Source organism: Haemaphysalis longicornis, unplaced genomic scaffold (assembly GCF_048455015.1).
Source record: "Haemaphysalis longicornis isolate Haplotype H1 unplaced genomic scaffold, Haemaphysalis longicornis Haplotype H1 scaffold_9, whole genome shotgun sequence".
NCBI classification, from domain to species: domain Eukaryota; kingdom Metazoa; phylum Arthropoda; class Arachnida; order Ixodida; family Ixodidae; genus Haemaphysalis; species Haemaphysalis longicornis.
In genome coordinates this window covers 122,784,358-122,799,331 of record NW_027526460.1, presented here as the reverse complement: position 1 = coordinate 122,799,331, position 14,974 = coordinate 122,784,358, and the positions used below count along the sequence as shown (strand labels likewise).

General features: G+C 46.5%; 1 protein-coding gene across 1 annotated transcript in view; it reads right to left on the bottom strand.

The window, feature by feature from the left end:
* LOC144153408 (sodium-coupled monocarboxylate transporter 1-like) overlaps positions 1-14,974 on the bottom strand; it is a 66,868-nt gene that overhangs the window by 37,397 nt on the left and 14,497 nt on the right. The window contains exons 3-5 of the mRNA XM_077685056.1: positions 13,079-13,130; positions 7,094-7,161; positions 5,032-5,189 (exon numbers count right to left, since the gene is read on the bottom strand). Coding sequence (XP_077541182.1) covers positions 5,032-5,189; positions 7,094-7,161; positions 13,079-13,130 — 278 coding nt within the window. The remainder of the gene's footprint in view (positions 1-5,031; positions 5,190-7,093; positions 7,162-13,078; positions 13,131-14,974) is intronic.

The window sequence follows — 14,974 nt, the reverse complement described above, 5'->3', positions numbered from 1 at the left end:
GTAGCTTGAAATTATTTTTAACACATCCATCCGCACCGGTACCGTTCCCTCGTCCTGGAAAATAGGTAAAGTTCTTCCACTGTTCAAATCCGGCGATAAGCACTCTTTTTCCAATTATAGACCTATTTCATTAAGCTGATACTCTTGTAAAATGCTTGAACACTTAATCTTTAAACATATTATGAACTTCCTCGAGTCTAATAATATTCTGTCCAATTTTCAACATGGGTTTCGACGCGGGTTCAGCATGGTGACACAAGTTATTGCGTTTGCACATAACATTTCCATGAACCTTGACGCAGGACATCAGATTGACGCCATCTTTATCGATTTTTCTAAAGCCTTTGACACTGTTATTCATTCAAAACTCTTGCACAAAAAATAAATAAGATCATCAATAACCCACAATTAGTTCACTGGATTTCTTGCTTTCTTTCGAACCGATCTCAATTTGTGTACTTTGATTCCGTTGCTCCTTCCCCGGCCAAAATCACTTCTGGTGTTCCGCAGGGCTCCGTCCTCGGGCCTCTGTTATTTTTGCTTTATGTTAATGACTTGCCTGATATTGTTCACTCTAAGATTCGTTTGTACGCTGATGATTGTGCTTTATATCATGTAATTCACTCGCCCAATGATCACATCCTTCTGAACGATTCATTTGCATCTTTCTGCAACTGGTGCCGTACCTGGCAAATGAATATTAACTACAAAATAACTGTGTTCATGTCCTTTACTAATAAATTAGTTCTTTCAGATTTCAACTACTCATTTAATGGAGTGTCCCTGCTGAGAGTTTACCGTGCTTTTACTCCTTGCGTGCTTTTTACTCCTAACCTGTCCTGGTCCCTCCATATTGATTACATTACTTCTAAAGCCCTAAAAAACTTGGTTACCTCCGGCGTACACTATCTGCGGCCCCTAGCGATACAAAACTAACTGTTTACAAGACCCTTATCCACCCAGTGCTTAAATACGCGTCACCTGTATGGAACCCCTACAATCAGTGCAAAGTAAAACAAATAGAATCGGTACAGAAAAAGGCCATTAGATTCATCTTCAGGCGATATGACTCTGCTTTTTCACCGACGTCAGCATTACCATCTTTGAACCTATCTCTACTTTCATCGCGAAGGAAAATTGAGTCTCTCAAGTTATTACATTCTATAATTTTTTCGACGTGCAAACTTTCAAAAGATCTGTCCTTAACATGTTCCAGACCTTCTTCAACACGCCACTACCATCCTTTGAATATGACACCGTTCTACGCCCATACTAACACGTTTAAATTTAGCTTCTTTCCATGAACTGTTGAACTTTGGCATAACTTATCCGGTGACATACGTTATTTGCCCTTAAACGAATTCTTGTTATCCATTAATATCCTTTGACAGTTTTTTTTTGCTGTTTATGTTTGCTGTGCACAGTATCCAAAATATGCACCGTATGCACAGTTTTGCACAGTATGTTTGCTGTGTTCTGTTCCTTGCCACCATGTCTTCATTATGCCACCATGTGATGCCATGTCTTGCCACTTTGTATTTTACTTTCCTTCGCAAAGTATTACACCATGTTTGTGTTGTACCGGCCTGTTCCCCACTCCTGCCATAGCCCTTACGGGTTGCAGTATGTATAAAAAAAAAGCACTGACTGTATTCCCATGATTGAGTTCCGGGTAATCGTCTTGTTCCCAAGCCGTTTTTTATGCGCACAGAGCTGCTTGCGCACCTTGAAATAATTAACGTTTATATACTACGCCTTTCCAAAAACAATGCTGCTATTTGGATATTGTCGCCACCGTTGCGATTGTTTATTTATTTAGTTATTTATTATTCTCCGTCCGTTGGGGATAAAAAGCGAGGAGTAGATGGTTATGCATAAAAATAAAAACACTTTACAGAGAATAGAGCAGGCATTGGGGTCATTGTTTGTATGGTAAATATCGGCAGCTAGGGAATAAAACAATCAGCCACTTAACACGTTATCAAAAACACAAAGCGACACAATGAAACAATAATTTTCAAAAAGCGAGTATTTCATAACGCCAGAAATAGCCGCCTTGAAATTTTATCGAGAAACCAGGGAAACGATGCACGTTGGGGCTACTTTAAAATATTGATCTGAATGTAGATTCTAATAATAAAATATGAATTTTTCTGAGAAGTAACTTCAAAATTGTTCATTTATGCTTTCCTAAAATGTTGCGCGACGAAGACTTGTTAGTAAGCCACCGGCTTCTTTTGATCGGTCCAAGCAGTATTGAAGGAAGCGCCTTTTAGTACAAACACGTCTATTTGCAACACGATGATTTGCCAGAAACAAAAGATTTATTTTAAGCTAACACCAGGAGAGGCAGCCATTCAGAGAGCGCTACTTCCCATGAAACCAATTAAAGATTGTAATTTGTTACAACCTAATAGGTGACACTTTGCACGCTGCTGACTTCGTTGAGTTTTTTGTAGTGTACGGTGATCCCAGCGAGATGCTGCCCTTGAGACAATCTAAATGTGGCCTTTTTGGTGGCGCAGTGTTTTTAGATAGTGCAGACTGAAAACCATGGTTTTTGAACTTGGTAACTCTTGCCCCTGCACAGTTAAATCCATACACGTCCACATCAACGACTTAATGCGCGGTCTGGCAATTTTTTTTTTCTCTGCTGAAGCAGTTTTCTGCTTTATACACAGCCTTTCTGAGCTATACCGTGGGTGTAGGCAAGCATATACTGACAGATGCTCCGTTTTTTGGCGGGTGCCCATGATTGAAAGAATCATTCTTACACTATCTTCCATAACCCGTTTGCTGTACGCAATTGGATCGCGCGATTCACTTCGTTTGTGATGAGGCAGTGCCAGGCCCGTGTGCGAATTTCTTAGCTACAGTGGCCGCATACTTGTCTTCACATCGAGCACATTTGGAGTGAAGTACAACGCTATTGTTATTCGGAAGGCAGCAACTGTGGCGTACAAAAGACATCTAGCCGGATTCTGAATACTCGTGAGCCGTCCAGTTGTTTGCTTCGCCGGCCTCATCTGACGGCACTTTCTGGCTAGGCGAGATTTCAAGCCTAAAAAGTAGGTGGCCATTTTGTAGCCGAGATACAGCAGATTCTGCAAAATCGCCGCGTAGTTTCTTCTGAAAGGGATGCCGTCTCGCAGAGATGCCATTCCTGAACCACGTAACTCGAGGGAACCACGTATTGAAGAAACCAAGTCACTCCACGCGTGACTAGCCAACGTTTCTCGGCATGGCTGAACGTGGTAGATGTTGCGGTATTGTAGAGGCGCCGGAAGTGTTCCAGAGGAATAATGACGGCCGGCCAAAAATCCATAGCTATCCACGAGGCTTCCGGTTTTGTTTCGGTATTTGGAGATCGTGGGGCTTGTTTACTGGCTAAGAACATTTGTGGAGCTCGTCGGTTCATTTCTTGGTAAATAGAGTAGGGCGCCCAACTGAGAGCGACGCAAGTAGACACAAGAAACCTATACAGGACTGTATATGTCGTTTGTGTGCGCCTTTCTCTTTGTTTATTTACCTCGTATTTTTTACTTCTTTATGGTTATCGCGTGGAGGCTTCTCGCGAGCAAAGTTAATGTGCCACACAAACACGTACGTTTTGTCGTCGCTATGGTAGGAGTGAGCGCGTTCACCTACCATGCCGCAGTCGCCAAGAAGGGCCTATATGCAAGGCGGATCATGTTGCAAACGTATTCGTGGTTCGCAATGATCTACCTCTTGCCTGTTGCTCGGTGAGTGCTTGCATGGGTGGAGACACATCGCCGGCAGCTCTGCTAACAGGAACATTGGTCTACATCATAGATGGCAGGAAAATGCTTGCACCATTTTTCTCGACGATGTAGGCTTCACACAGTTCTCGACCGTTTCGGTTTCAACCTTTTGGCCAGTGGCGACGAGGGCGCCTATTGGGCCTACGAAAAATAATTGCACTGTTGCTTTATATTCACCCAGTCGGCATGGATGGCGGCCTCGAACATCAAATGCGTGATACCTTCGCCTACTTCGAAGTTATGCGCAAGTTCGTAAGTAGAACGTTTCGCAATGTAGAATCTGCGCGGCCGTTATATTTTTATTAGTCAAGGCATGATCTGCTTGTCCAGGACAAGGTCGACCCAAGCGCAAAAACCGGGCTCTGGTAGGATTCAGTCCTGAAGAGAGGAGTTGATTGGCGCAATGACTTTAGTGGTTCTTTCTCTGAGAAAGCGGCGACAGCGATATAGCTATTGAAAGGTTAATAGCGGCTTGTCCCGATGAACATTCCAGCTAGAGCAAGGTAGCTGGGTTGGTTGGAACGAGTCACTCCGTGGAGTACCAGAGACAGGCAAACGGAATAGGAATAAACCAATGGATACCAGGCCAGGCAGGCCTCCAAAAATATACTGGCAAAAAGTGCTTCGCCTCTGGCCTAAGCGGTAACTTCCGGCACAAGCTTGAGGCGGAAATAAAGTAGGGTAAGGTCCGGAAACCTGATCGATGCGGAAGTCAAGGCTACAATTCAGGTAGGCAGTGGGCTCAGCTTAGGCTTTTATTCTACTTAATCCGCTAGTGCCTTTTGTTAGGGCCGGGAGTTATGTATAATATGAGCGATTCAACCTCTTCTTTGCATGATCACGATGCTATAGGTGATTGGGAATGTGTGTTCGTGGATATCAGCGCTATATAACCTAAATTATGGTAAGTTACGGTCAATATTTCTAAATGGTAGTTGTGATAGCCACTTTTTCCTCTGAGCTAAGTCGGCCGTGCAAAAAGTTTCTAATCAGCATTCCAGGTTAGAATCCGGTCACAGGTGTTCTTGAAGCTGTGTTTTTGCTTAACTTGATTAACTAAAATACTTATGGCGGACAAGTTGTATCGTTCACAACAGGCCATAAAGGACCCTGCGCATGCTGCGCCCCTCAAACACATTGTTCCTGCTTGTAATCGTTGTTTACAGTAAACATCAGGGCAAGGGGAATTTTCGCCACCTCCCGTGACAATATTTTACTATTAGTATAGAGGCTCCCAAATTATACTTACTTGAAAAAGTATTTCCGGCCATCGAGGCTGTAGAAATTCTGGGAAGTACTACTGGAATTCCTTAAATCAATCACAATCTTCGTAATCACAGCTCCCGGTCCGAGCAAAATCATGAGCAGCTGCAAGCAGTCTGTCCAAACGACGCCCCTAAGTCCTCCCTTGTCGCAGTAAAAAAAAATTCAGGCAAGACCTATTAGGCTATGATCAAGGCGGTCATTTTAATGTAATTCTCCACTGCCCAGACCTCTAGCTGCCGGTTCAAACAGATGCGTCATGAATAAAATAATGTGCGCAACAATGTTAATTGGTGAGATAGTGCTACTTTTAAAAGGTATCGTTTCATTTGTCCTTGCACTATAATTCGCGTCATTTTTTTCAAATACGCCTAGTTGTATTGCCATTGGTTCACTGGGCGGTGTATACTGAATACACGAAAACGTTCTGGGAGCACTCATGTCCGTTTATACGCTTTGAAGGCGAACACTTCGTGACACTTAAAAAAGGCTTCTTTCGTACATTGTATTTGGTCTTGTTTTTCACCCTCCCTCAGTTTTTTTAAACGCATTACTGTTTTACTGCTTCGACGTGTTTGCGCGTCTGTTTAACCGCAGGGATCTGTAGGGCAACACAAACCCGTCGAGCAGAAGCCGAACTCCCGGAGCGCACGTCAGCCCGTGCCTCGCCTTAGCCGGTCAGCGTAGTGAAGGATATTTATTTATTTATTTCATTTATACACTACTGCAGGGCTTGGGTGACCCAACCTAGCACGTGGGCTTACACTACAGAAGGTGCTCCCGCCTTCGTTGTAGTCGTCGCCGTGTAGCGACCAGCGCGCCACGGGTTGGCCACGATTGCAATTGAAAAAACACTGTACATTTTATTGGTATTTGCTTTACAGTGCAGCCCAAAACGGCTTTGCACTGCCGGAGTCCGACCGCTCCCTCTCTCCTGGGAACATTTGTCATAGTGGCGAGCAGAGTGTACTCCCACTTCGGTGGTTTCTCCATCCTTGCACCACTAGTTCAAGCTGCGCCAGTTTGTTTTGTGTGCCTTTTCTTCCTCTTCCTCCAAGAAATGATTTAATAAGTACAATAACAGCGCACTCCACTGTTTCCTAAGAAGGAGTTGTCTGCGCGGATAAGGTGCATGTGTTCTATTTACGGGTGGTCTGGTCCACGAGACACGCGGCACGCAGTATCCCAAACTTCATTGCACCAAAGCCAACGCGTGTTGCTAGAACGGGGGTAAAGCACTCGGCTCCTGTTGTGGAGACCCGATCCAAATCTCGCGAATTCACGTGTCTTTTTACTGAATTTAGAGAGGAGGCCATTTTTTCTATCAGAAATCAAGTGCAACTACGGTGATGTTTCGCTCGCTGAATGGGGCAATAGTATTTCGCTGTAATGCCGAGGAGTGTTTGAAAGGCAATCACCACATATTTTCGTTTAACATACTTTAAACCATTCGTGTAATTTTTCTGCAAATAATTAGCGCACAGTTAGCGAGGCGCTACATACGTATGGGGTTGAAGAGAACGTCTTGCTTTGTTAGTGGGCGAATAGTTGGCATGATTTCAAGCGCAACAAAAAAAAATTGGACGGTGAGCACAAAACACACAAGACACCCGCTTGTCTCCTGTCTGTCTTGTCTTGCCTAGTTTGTTTTCACCGTCCGGGTTTTTTCATTGCGCAGCAAATCATAGTATGTCTGTGAACTCAGGTTGTGTTCTGGTAAGGATGGGCTTTCAGTACGTGTGCCCGTACGTGCATGTGTGTGTATAAGTGCAGCCCGCGTGCATGTGTGTGCACGCGTGCGTGCGCGTCTGCGGGCAAATGTCTGTGCGTATGTGCATGTGTTCATGCGTATGTCCGTGCGTAATTTGTGTGTGTGTGCCTGCTTGCGCCAGTGAGAAGCATCCCCGCTTCTCCTCTCGTCCTCCTAATCATTTTGAAGGTGATTTATCCATACACATTTTTAAACGGGTTTTGCCAGCTCACGCGCATTTTCTTAGGGAAACCGTACGATCACACTGCGCTCTTCTTTCCTCATCAAGAGTACTTACAAACGCCGTATAGACGGTGCCACCCAGTCCAATGAAGACGTTGCACCAAAGAAGAGGAACTTCGAAGACTGAAACGAAGACATGTTTAATAAACGTGTACTCGCAGGAATTGTCAGAACAAGGTCAATGCGTGCTCTATGAACACGGGGACGGTAGGTATTCTCCAAATGTCCCTCGACCACTTCAGAAAAAAAACTGCTAAAAGCACATGCAGTCAAACCCCCTTTATACGTTTTTCACTGGATCCGAAAAACAAAACGTAACACAGGGTAATGGAGCAGCTAGGAAACCTTCGAAAATGAACGAAAATCGCGTAGCTCTGACTTGCAACCATGCATTTCTGCAACTTCGGCTTTTGAACCAGGAAAAACAAGAGAATGTAGGATTGGCGTTTTTTGTGTTCGCTCGAAAACACCACGCTTGTAAGGTCCTTAGCGATATCCACTCTCTTCGGCGCTGGCAGGATGTCTACATCGTTTAGTACGACAAGCTTTTCCTGAAGTGAAAGCGCCTCCCGTTTGCCCGACCGCATTAAGCACGACAAAGTTTGCCGTTGCAAATTCAACGGTGTTCTCAAAGCTTGAAGGGCACGATGACAACGAGAGCAAACACTATTCTTCCGGTGGTGCCTTATGGTGGTGGTGGTGGTAGTGGCGAAACATTTATTCAAGTAGAAGAGGTTCGCGCTAGAAAGCGGGAGAAGCCCTCAGTCCAGGGCCCCTGCGGTGGCTGCGGTCCTGCGTGCCCGGTCCACCAACACTCGCTCGTCCTCAGGGTCCGAACTGCACAGCGCTGCCTCCCAGTGCTCGAGGGCAGGGTTTCGAATAATGGGGGCTGCTGGTGTGTTTTGTCAAGCCCACGTGGTGTGGTACATTGTTGGATGTTCTCTGCAGTGTGGTCATGTTGGTGGATATATTTTGGGGTGTATGATTTGCAGCAAGCTGAGGTGGAGGTATGTGTTTGTCTGTAGTTGCCGCCAGGCTACAGCCTCCTCTCGGGTGAGCTTCTGGTGCGGTGGGGGATAGGCACATCTGGCAAGGCGGTGTGGCTGCGGAAGTGCACGGTAGTGCTGCTGGATAGGCTCTGGGTCACGGAGCGACTGGTGCGGTGCCTGGACGGTGCATGCTGGGACTATAGGGTGTGGTCGCTCGTTTTCGTCGAGCCCTGCGAGACCTTGGGTCCATAGTAGTACAGTTGGCTTTAGGGTGTCCTTGTGCTTTTTTAGTAGTCGGAGGGCGCATATTGACATGCGACCATTGCAGTAGTTTCTGCACGCCGGTTGGCTGTCTGTAATTATGTCAAGTGGTTTATTCGAAGTTGGAGACGTCATTGTCAGTGCAATGGCCGTTTCTTCGGCTTCAACAATGTTTTTGGTTTCGGCGGTCGCCCTGCAAAAACTACATCGCCTGAGCCGTCAATGACGCTTAGTGCTGTAGCTGGATGGGATATGTAGTGGGCCGCGTCCGTGAATGGCACATACGGGTGGTCAGAGTACTTCCCTTGCAGGAATTGTACCCGTGCTTGTCTGCGCTGAGCGTGACGCTGAGGGTGTTTGTTTTGCGGGAGCGGAGCAAACAGGATGAGCATGCGGATGTCCTTAGGCACAGTTTCCGGACTAGGGTGGCTGGCGTCCGCTATCCGGTAGCCTAACTGCCGAAGCACCGTGCGACTGGTCGAAGTTTGCCTGAACCGCTTGAGTTGGATGACAAGGTGGGCGTCAATGATCTTCCGCACGTTCTGTGCACCCCGAGCGCCTCTAGCATGCTAGTGGCGGTATGAGGAGGGAGGCCTAGCGCTTGCTTGTACGCCTTTGGCAGGAGTATGTCAAGATGGTCCATTTCCATCGGTTTCAGTGGTTGGTGAGGCGTAGAGTGCACCACGCGGCTGACAACCAGTGCTTGCAGAAACTTGATGACATCCTCTTTTATACCCTGGTGCCGGTTTGTGATTTGGCGTACCATACGCTAATTTGCGAGGTAGTGTGGTTGAGGCGCTGGATGGTTAGCGTTCCTCCTCCGTCTTGCTAGATGTAGAGTCCCAGTAGGCGGATTGTTTAGACTACTGGGATGTCGCTACCCTGAAGCTTTATTTGTATTGTGGAGGGTTCCAGTGGCTTGCAACGTGGCTTGCGCCTGAAAATGATGAGCTCGGACGTCTCTGGGGAGCATTAAGACCGCGCATACTGGCGTACTGTTGGACTGCGTCGGCGGGTTGCTGGAGCACATCCTCTATGTCGCCTTCTGACCCACCAGTAGTCCAAGTCGTGGTATTGTCTGCGTAGAGTGCATGTTCAATCCCCAGGATGATGTTAAGGTGTTGTGGGAGCTTGATCATGATAAAAATAATATTGGAGAAAGCACCGCTCTTTGTGGCGTTCCTTTGTTGGGCATGTTTCTAAGGGCCGTTCGTAGTGGTCCGATGCCCACTGTCGCTGTGCGATCCATGAGGAATGCCTGGATATACTCGAACATACGTTTTCCACAGTTCGTGTCACTTGGGGTTTCGAGGATGGCGTTGTGGCTCACATTATTAAACGCTTCTTTTAAATCGGGAGTAAGGATAGCCCTGACGGAGTGAGGAGAAATGTGCGCCAAGACGTCTTCCTTAAGTTGAAGGAGGATAACGTGAGTTGACAGGTGGGGCCGGAAGCCGAACATTTTATGCGGATAAATGTCTTGTGCTTCTATGTATGGCTGTAGGCGGGCGAGGATTACACGCTCAAAAAGCTTCCCTGCGCACGACGGTAGCGATATGGGGAGCAATGTGTCGAGCTTCGCTGGTTTGCCTGGCTTCGGAATGAGCACCATTTCCGCATGTTTCTTTTGAGCTCCCCAATTCAGTGCTCATTGTTCCATTGTTCCCCTTTTCCAGTGCTCATTGAAGTACGCATTAAAGCTTGGATGCTTGTGTCGTCGAGGTTCCGGAGTACCTTGCTAGTGACCTTGTGTTTACCCGGAGTGGTGTTGCGGGTCATGGCTTGAAGTGCTTGACAGTCCTCGTGTGTCGTTATTGGTTTGTCCAGCTCCGGGTTGGGACGGCCAGCGTACGTGCGAGGAGGCACGTGAGGTAAAGGTGTGCCAATGTTCTTGTTTTTAAGCTTATCCAGTACCTCGTCGTCCCTGCCAGGATGAGAGTGTAGAAAGCGTTGGATTACGTTCTGAGTCTCCAGCTTGCTATACGCGGGGTTCAGCAATTGGCGGACGACCTTCCATGTCTTTGCCGTTCGCAGAGTACCCTTTGAGCTCTCGCAGAGCTGACGCCAGTTTTGTCTCGTGAGCTCGGCCACGTACTCCGCTGCTTGCCGCGAAGTCTCTGCTATCCTGCATTTTCCCTTTCTGTTATGTTTCTGCCTCTTCCATCTTAGTTGGAGGCCTTTGCGTGCTTCCCAGAAATGGAGGAGGTGGGCGTCCACTGCGGGTGCTTCTGTTGTGAGTGCGATCTCTTTCGAGTGTTTCTTTACATCGTGGTGCAGGTCCACGATCCATTGCTCAAGTGAGCTTATGGCGGTTGTGTCGATTTGGGCTCTATGCTTGCGAAAGGTCGTCCAGTCAGCCATTTTCGTGGACTTGAGTATTCGGCGTAAAGGAGCGGTCGGGACGATAGTCTGGACAATATAGTGATCCCTGCCCACTGACTCTTCCAGATTTTGCCACTCTGCTTGCAGAACGTTTTTGATCAGTGTTATGTCAGGACTGCTATCTCTTGGGACGCTGTTCCCGATACGAGCTGGATTTGTTGGGTCAGTAAGGGCTGTCAGACGATGTTGCTGAATGGTAGTGTGGCGCTTGTTGCCCTTTGGCGTGGCGTGATTGTAGCCCCACACCGGATGCGCCATGTTAAAGTCTCGTACTATTACCAGGCCGTTTATGCCCACCGCACTCTCTGATTTCATTATTAGGTATTCGAAGGTATCGCGGCGTGGTTTGGCAGGCTGTAGATGTTTAATACAGATACACTCGGTTATCCCCTGGTATGAGGTACGCCTTCTATGAGTACATGCTCAATACTGCAGCCATCAGTTTGATGTTGTACGGAAGTGATGGTTCCTGACTATATGGTGACAAACCTAGGTGGAATGCTCCCGGAGGGGTGCATGGCGTAGCCTGTTGGTGTGGTGTACATCCTGTCTCCTGTAGTGCTATCATATCGGGTTTCGTGGTGCAAGTGCTTATGCACTGCATGAGCGCGCCTTGTTTCTTCGAGTAGCTCCGACAAGTCCAATGCCAAAGCGTGAGGAGTTTTTAATATCGATTTAGAATACTAGCCATTCTGCTGCGAAGCAGAGGTGGCGGGGTTTAGGGTACGTCATGCGTATGGCTTTTCACGCTTCTCATTGCGCACTGGGGTAGAGGTCGGGGTCGTAATATCCATGTTGTGGATCCGCTCCACCGTCGTGCTTAACCTAGTAAGGGTGTCCTTATAGCCAACATCTTCTGCTGTATGAGGGTTTCATGTTGGCGTAGTAATATTATGTCTACTTGCGTATCGATATTGGATGACGGGGTTTTGATCTGGTTATTAGGTATGTGCCTGATGTCTTGTTTGTTTGCATGGAGCGCTTTTCACAGTTCCTGGTTTGTATTCCTGAGCTCCGCGTTTAAGCTCGAAGGCAAACACACACTTAAGGCATTCCGAAGTGAAACCTCCATTGTAAGCGCAGTGATGATGGTGATGGCAAAGAAGAAAATAGGACCATCTAGCGGTGACGAATCGCACCCGCGTGCGTCTTCATGCTGTCAGTTCCGTAGCCAAGCCTAGCGAAAGCTCGTCAAACGTCAAAATGGCGGTATGCGCATGCTGCCCGGGCGGCTTCGGAGGGTCAGGTTGCGAGCATGATCTGTGAACGTACTCTGGGCCACGATGTAACAGTGAGTATTTTAAAACTCGGCACTCCATGTGAGCAGCAACGCAGCAATGACAAAAGCAACATAGAAGCCGAGAAAACGCAGCATTGAGGAATGGAAAAGCTTGGTTCTACTGCTTAGTTACCTTTAAACGAACGCTGTGTAGTGTACACGACATTTAATAAAACAAGAAGTAAAAGTAAGCATCACAGCGGTGTTTACTATTTTACAGAATGCCTAGTTTTAATGCAGCTCTGGAAGGCGACAGAAATACTGAAATAACAAAGGAGGCGTGAAACGGTATGTCATCAGCAGTGATAATAAATGAAACGAAGAGCTGTTCTGAAAAAATCGTAAAGTGATAAATGATGTCCGACTTTCTTCGTTAACAATTCTTGGAGCCTTTTTTTATAATTGCAATGAGAAACTTCCTTATCACAACAGGGGGCAGGCAGTTGGTATACCAGTGACATTTGCTTATGCGTACCTTGCAAGAGGAGGCTGCAACAAAACTTTACGCTATAGGAACCTATCAGCGATGCGAGGAACACCGCTGCAAATTCGTGTTACTACACCGCGTTTTTATTTTTGTAAGTTTGAACTTCCAATGCTAGGGGAAAGTGCAGCAGCAGTTCATCCTCCGTGTCCCGTCCACTGGGAGCGCAAAGAGGAACCTAATTACAATGGTCCGCCTACAAAGAGTAAGGCTCTTTTCAGGGAGAACCGTTTAGGCCGCTACGAGGAAAAGTGGTATTCTATCTAGATCATTGTGTTGGTGCAATGCGTCATAAGCAGTTAAAACTGAATAACCATGCACAGCACACCACACAACACTGCGAAGCAGTGCAGTGCCCTGCCGACGGGGCACCCAAACTTACTAGGGGGCGCTGAAAAGCAGGATTCCTCGGAATTACTTTTGAAACGATCATGCTATTTCAGGAATAGTAATGACATCTTCACGGATTTTGTGATACAGAATTTCCGGCCAGGCAACATTTTTAAACGGGTGTGAGAACAGTTATACTAATTTACAGAAACGTGCCTATCAGCTTTAAACGTTATTCGTTTAGATTAACTGCCTAAACCGGGTCGCAGAATCTGCCAGGGAAGACATTTTGTCCTCTTCAAAACATTTACTTACCCATGACGATCGCTAAACTTGCAGCAAGGATCGACAGTGCGCCTATGCTTTGCTGAAATGGGAAAACAGGAACGTACGCCACAAATTGTTTGTTTCTTGACGCATCAATTACCAGCCGCAAGTCATCGCTAATAACGCGCATATTGTAAACCAAAGTAGATTACCTTTGCACAGGCAATCTGCAGGGAAATCAAAAAACATTTTTTTTAATATTTTTAACCATGTATTGTGAAGAAGAAGCCGTTCATGATCCAGTCGGCTATCATGAACCCAAGCAATTACAACTAACCTAATCGGTAGAATTTGTGGTGTAGCAACGTTTCCTACCTGCAAGTGTTGCAAAACAGGGTATAACAGGTTCTAAACGACTTTTATTCCTTATTAGCACATCAGAAGTACATTAAGGCAACAATGTTTAACAAAAGTTTTCCAGTTGAATCTCAGTAATGAAACGTACAACATAACGTTTTGATTGTGTTCACAATTTTGGCTGTTGCACTGTGGGGAAGCTATTTTCTTTCTTGCTCCTTTGCACACGGGGTTTGGCGTACCCCGGTTCGTAGGGAAGGCTATTCTTTTCAACAGTGAGAAAATGTGCGTGACTTTTTCTTGTGGCACGAAAACGTTGCACTATCGCCCGCTCGTTCACTTGACCAGCAAAAAAGGACGCGGCAGCGCGGCCTTTTCTTGGTCTCCCTCTCCTGCCCCTCCCACGAAGACATGGCGTCTGAACCAAAGTGCGTAACGGCGCGAAGATAGCGCGGACACTTTGCAGTAGAAGCGGCCAGCCCTTTTAGCAAGGGCAACAAGGTTGCAATAGCCAAAATGTTGCGACCAACTAGTTGGAGGCCCCTCGCAATTTAGCTATCTACTAAGTCCGCAGTGAACGACACTATTATGCTGCAATTAGAAGCGCCTCTTGGACAATAAATACCTCATCTATGGCTGAACCAATGAAGTATCTCTACGCCTGTAAGTACGCGAGCGCACACGTGTGTCTTGGCCGCGAGACACTGCCTTGTGGTCTGTTCTGCTCCATCCTGCTAGATCATGCCGTATTATTCAAACTTTAATTGTGGAGGTCTTAGGCGCAGAAAGTACTCTTAGGCTATGGATGCACGCCGTGGGTAAGGACAACCGGAAAACTTGTATGCAAATCACCTTTTGTTTTAGCCAAAACGTTACTCTATAGACTAAACTTTTTTACACCGGTTTTGGCCAAGGGTGCAGCTTAAAAAGACAAAGGCTGTTTGGAGGCCATTACAACCTTTTTTTTGGATCTTAGCACCCTTATTCGTCGCTCTACGCCCTTTCTATGTGAAAAAAAAGGTGTTCAGCAACTTCAACACCCTTGGTTCTTGGTGGGGTGCTGAAAGGGTGTAGAAAAAGTTTTTAGCTACTGATTCATGAAGGCCACGAATACATATATAGTTGCACTAAGGAATTCCAGCCATCTCCTCATACCCTCCTCTCACGTCGTAGCAGCTGTTCAAAAGCAAACAAAAGAATTGTTCATCTGCAATGAGCGCTCGTTTCCATATGCGATTCGCCTCATGAGTCAAGTTCAACTTTGGCACGTGAAACGTAATTTTGAAACTTTACGTATAAAGAGAACTCTGCATACGCATAAACGCTTTACGCCGCTATGGCCTTAAAAGCTGTAGTACAATTGAAGTGAGGGAAAAGTCAGTGCGCCGTTTTTCATAGGTTTCAATAACCAAGTTTGTAGCGTCACGCTCTTTTTGTGTTGCAAAAAGGGTGTTGACCAACTGCAAACCCTTGGTTTTTGTACGGTGTTGAAAGGTCGTGAAATAGGTGTTCAGTTGCAGTTCAGAGGTGCTAGGGGTGGACCTAGATTCTTCCGGTGTTGCTAAGTTTTGCTTGGTTATTCTGGGC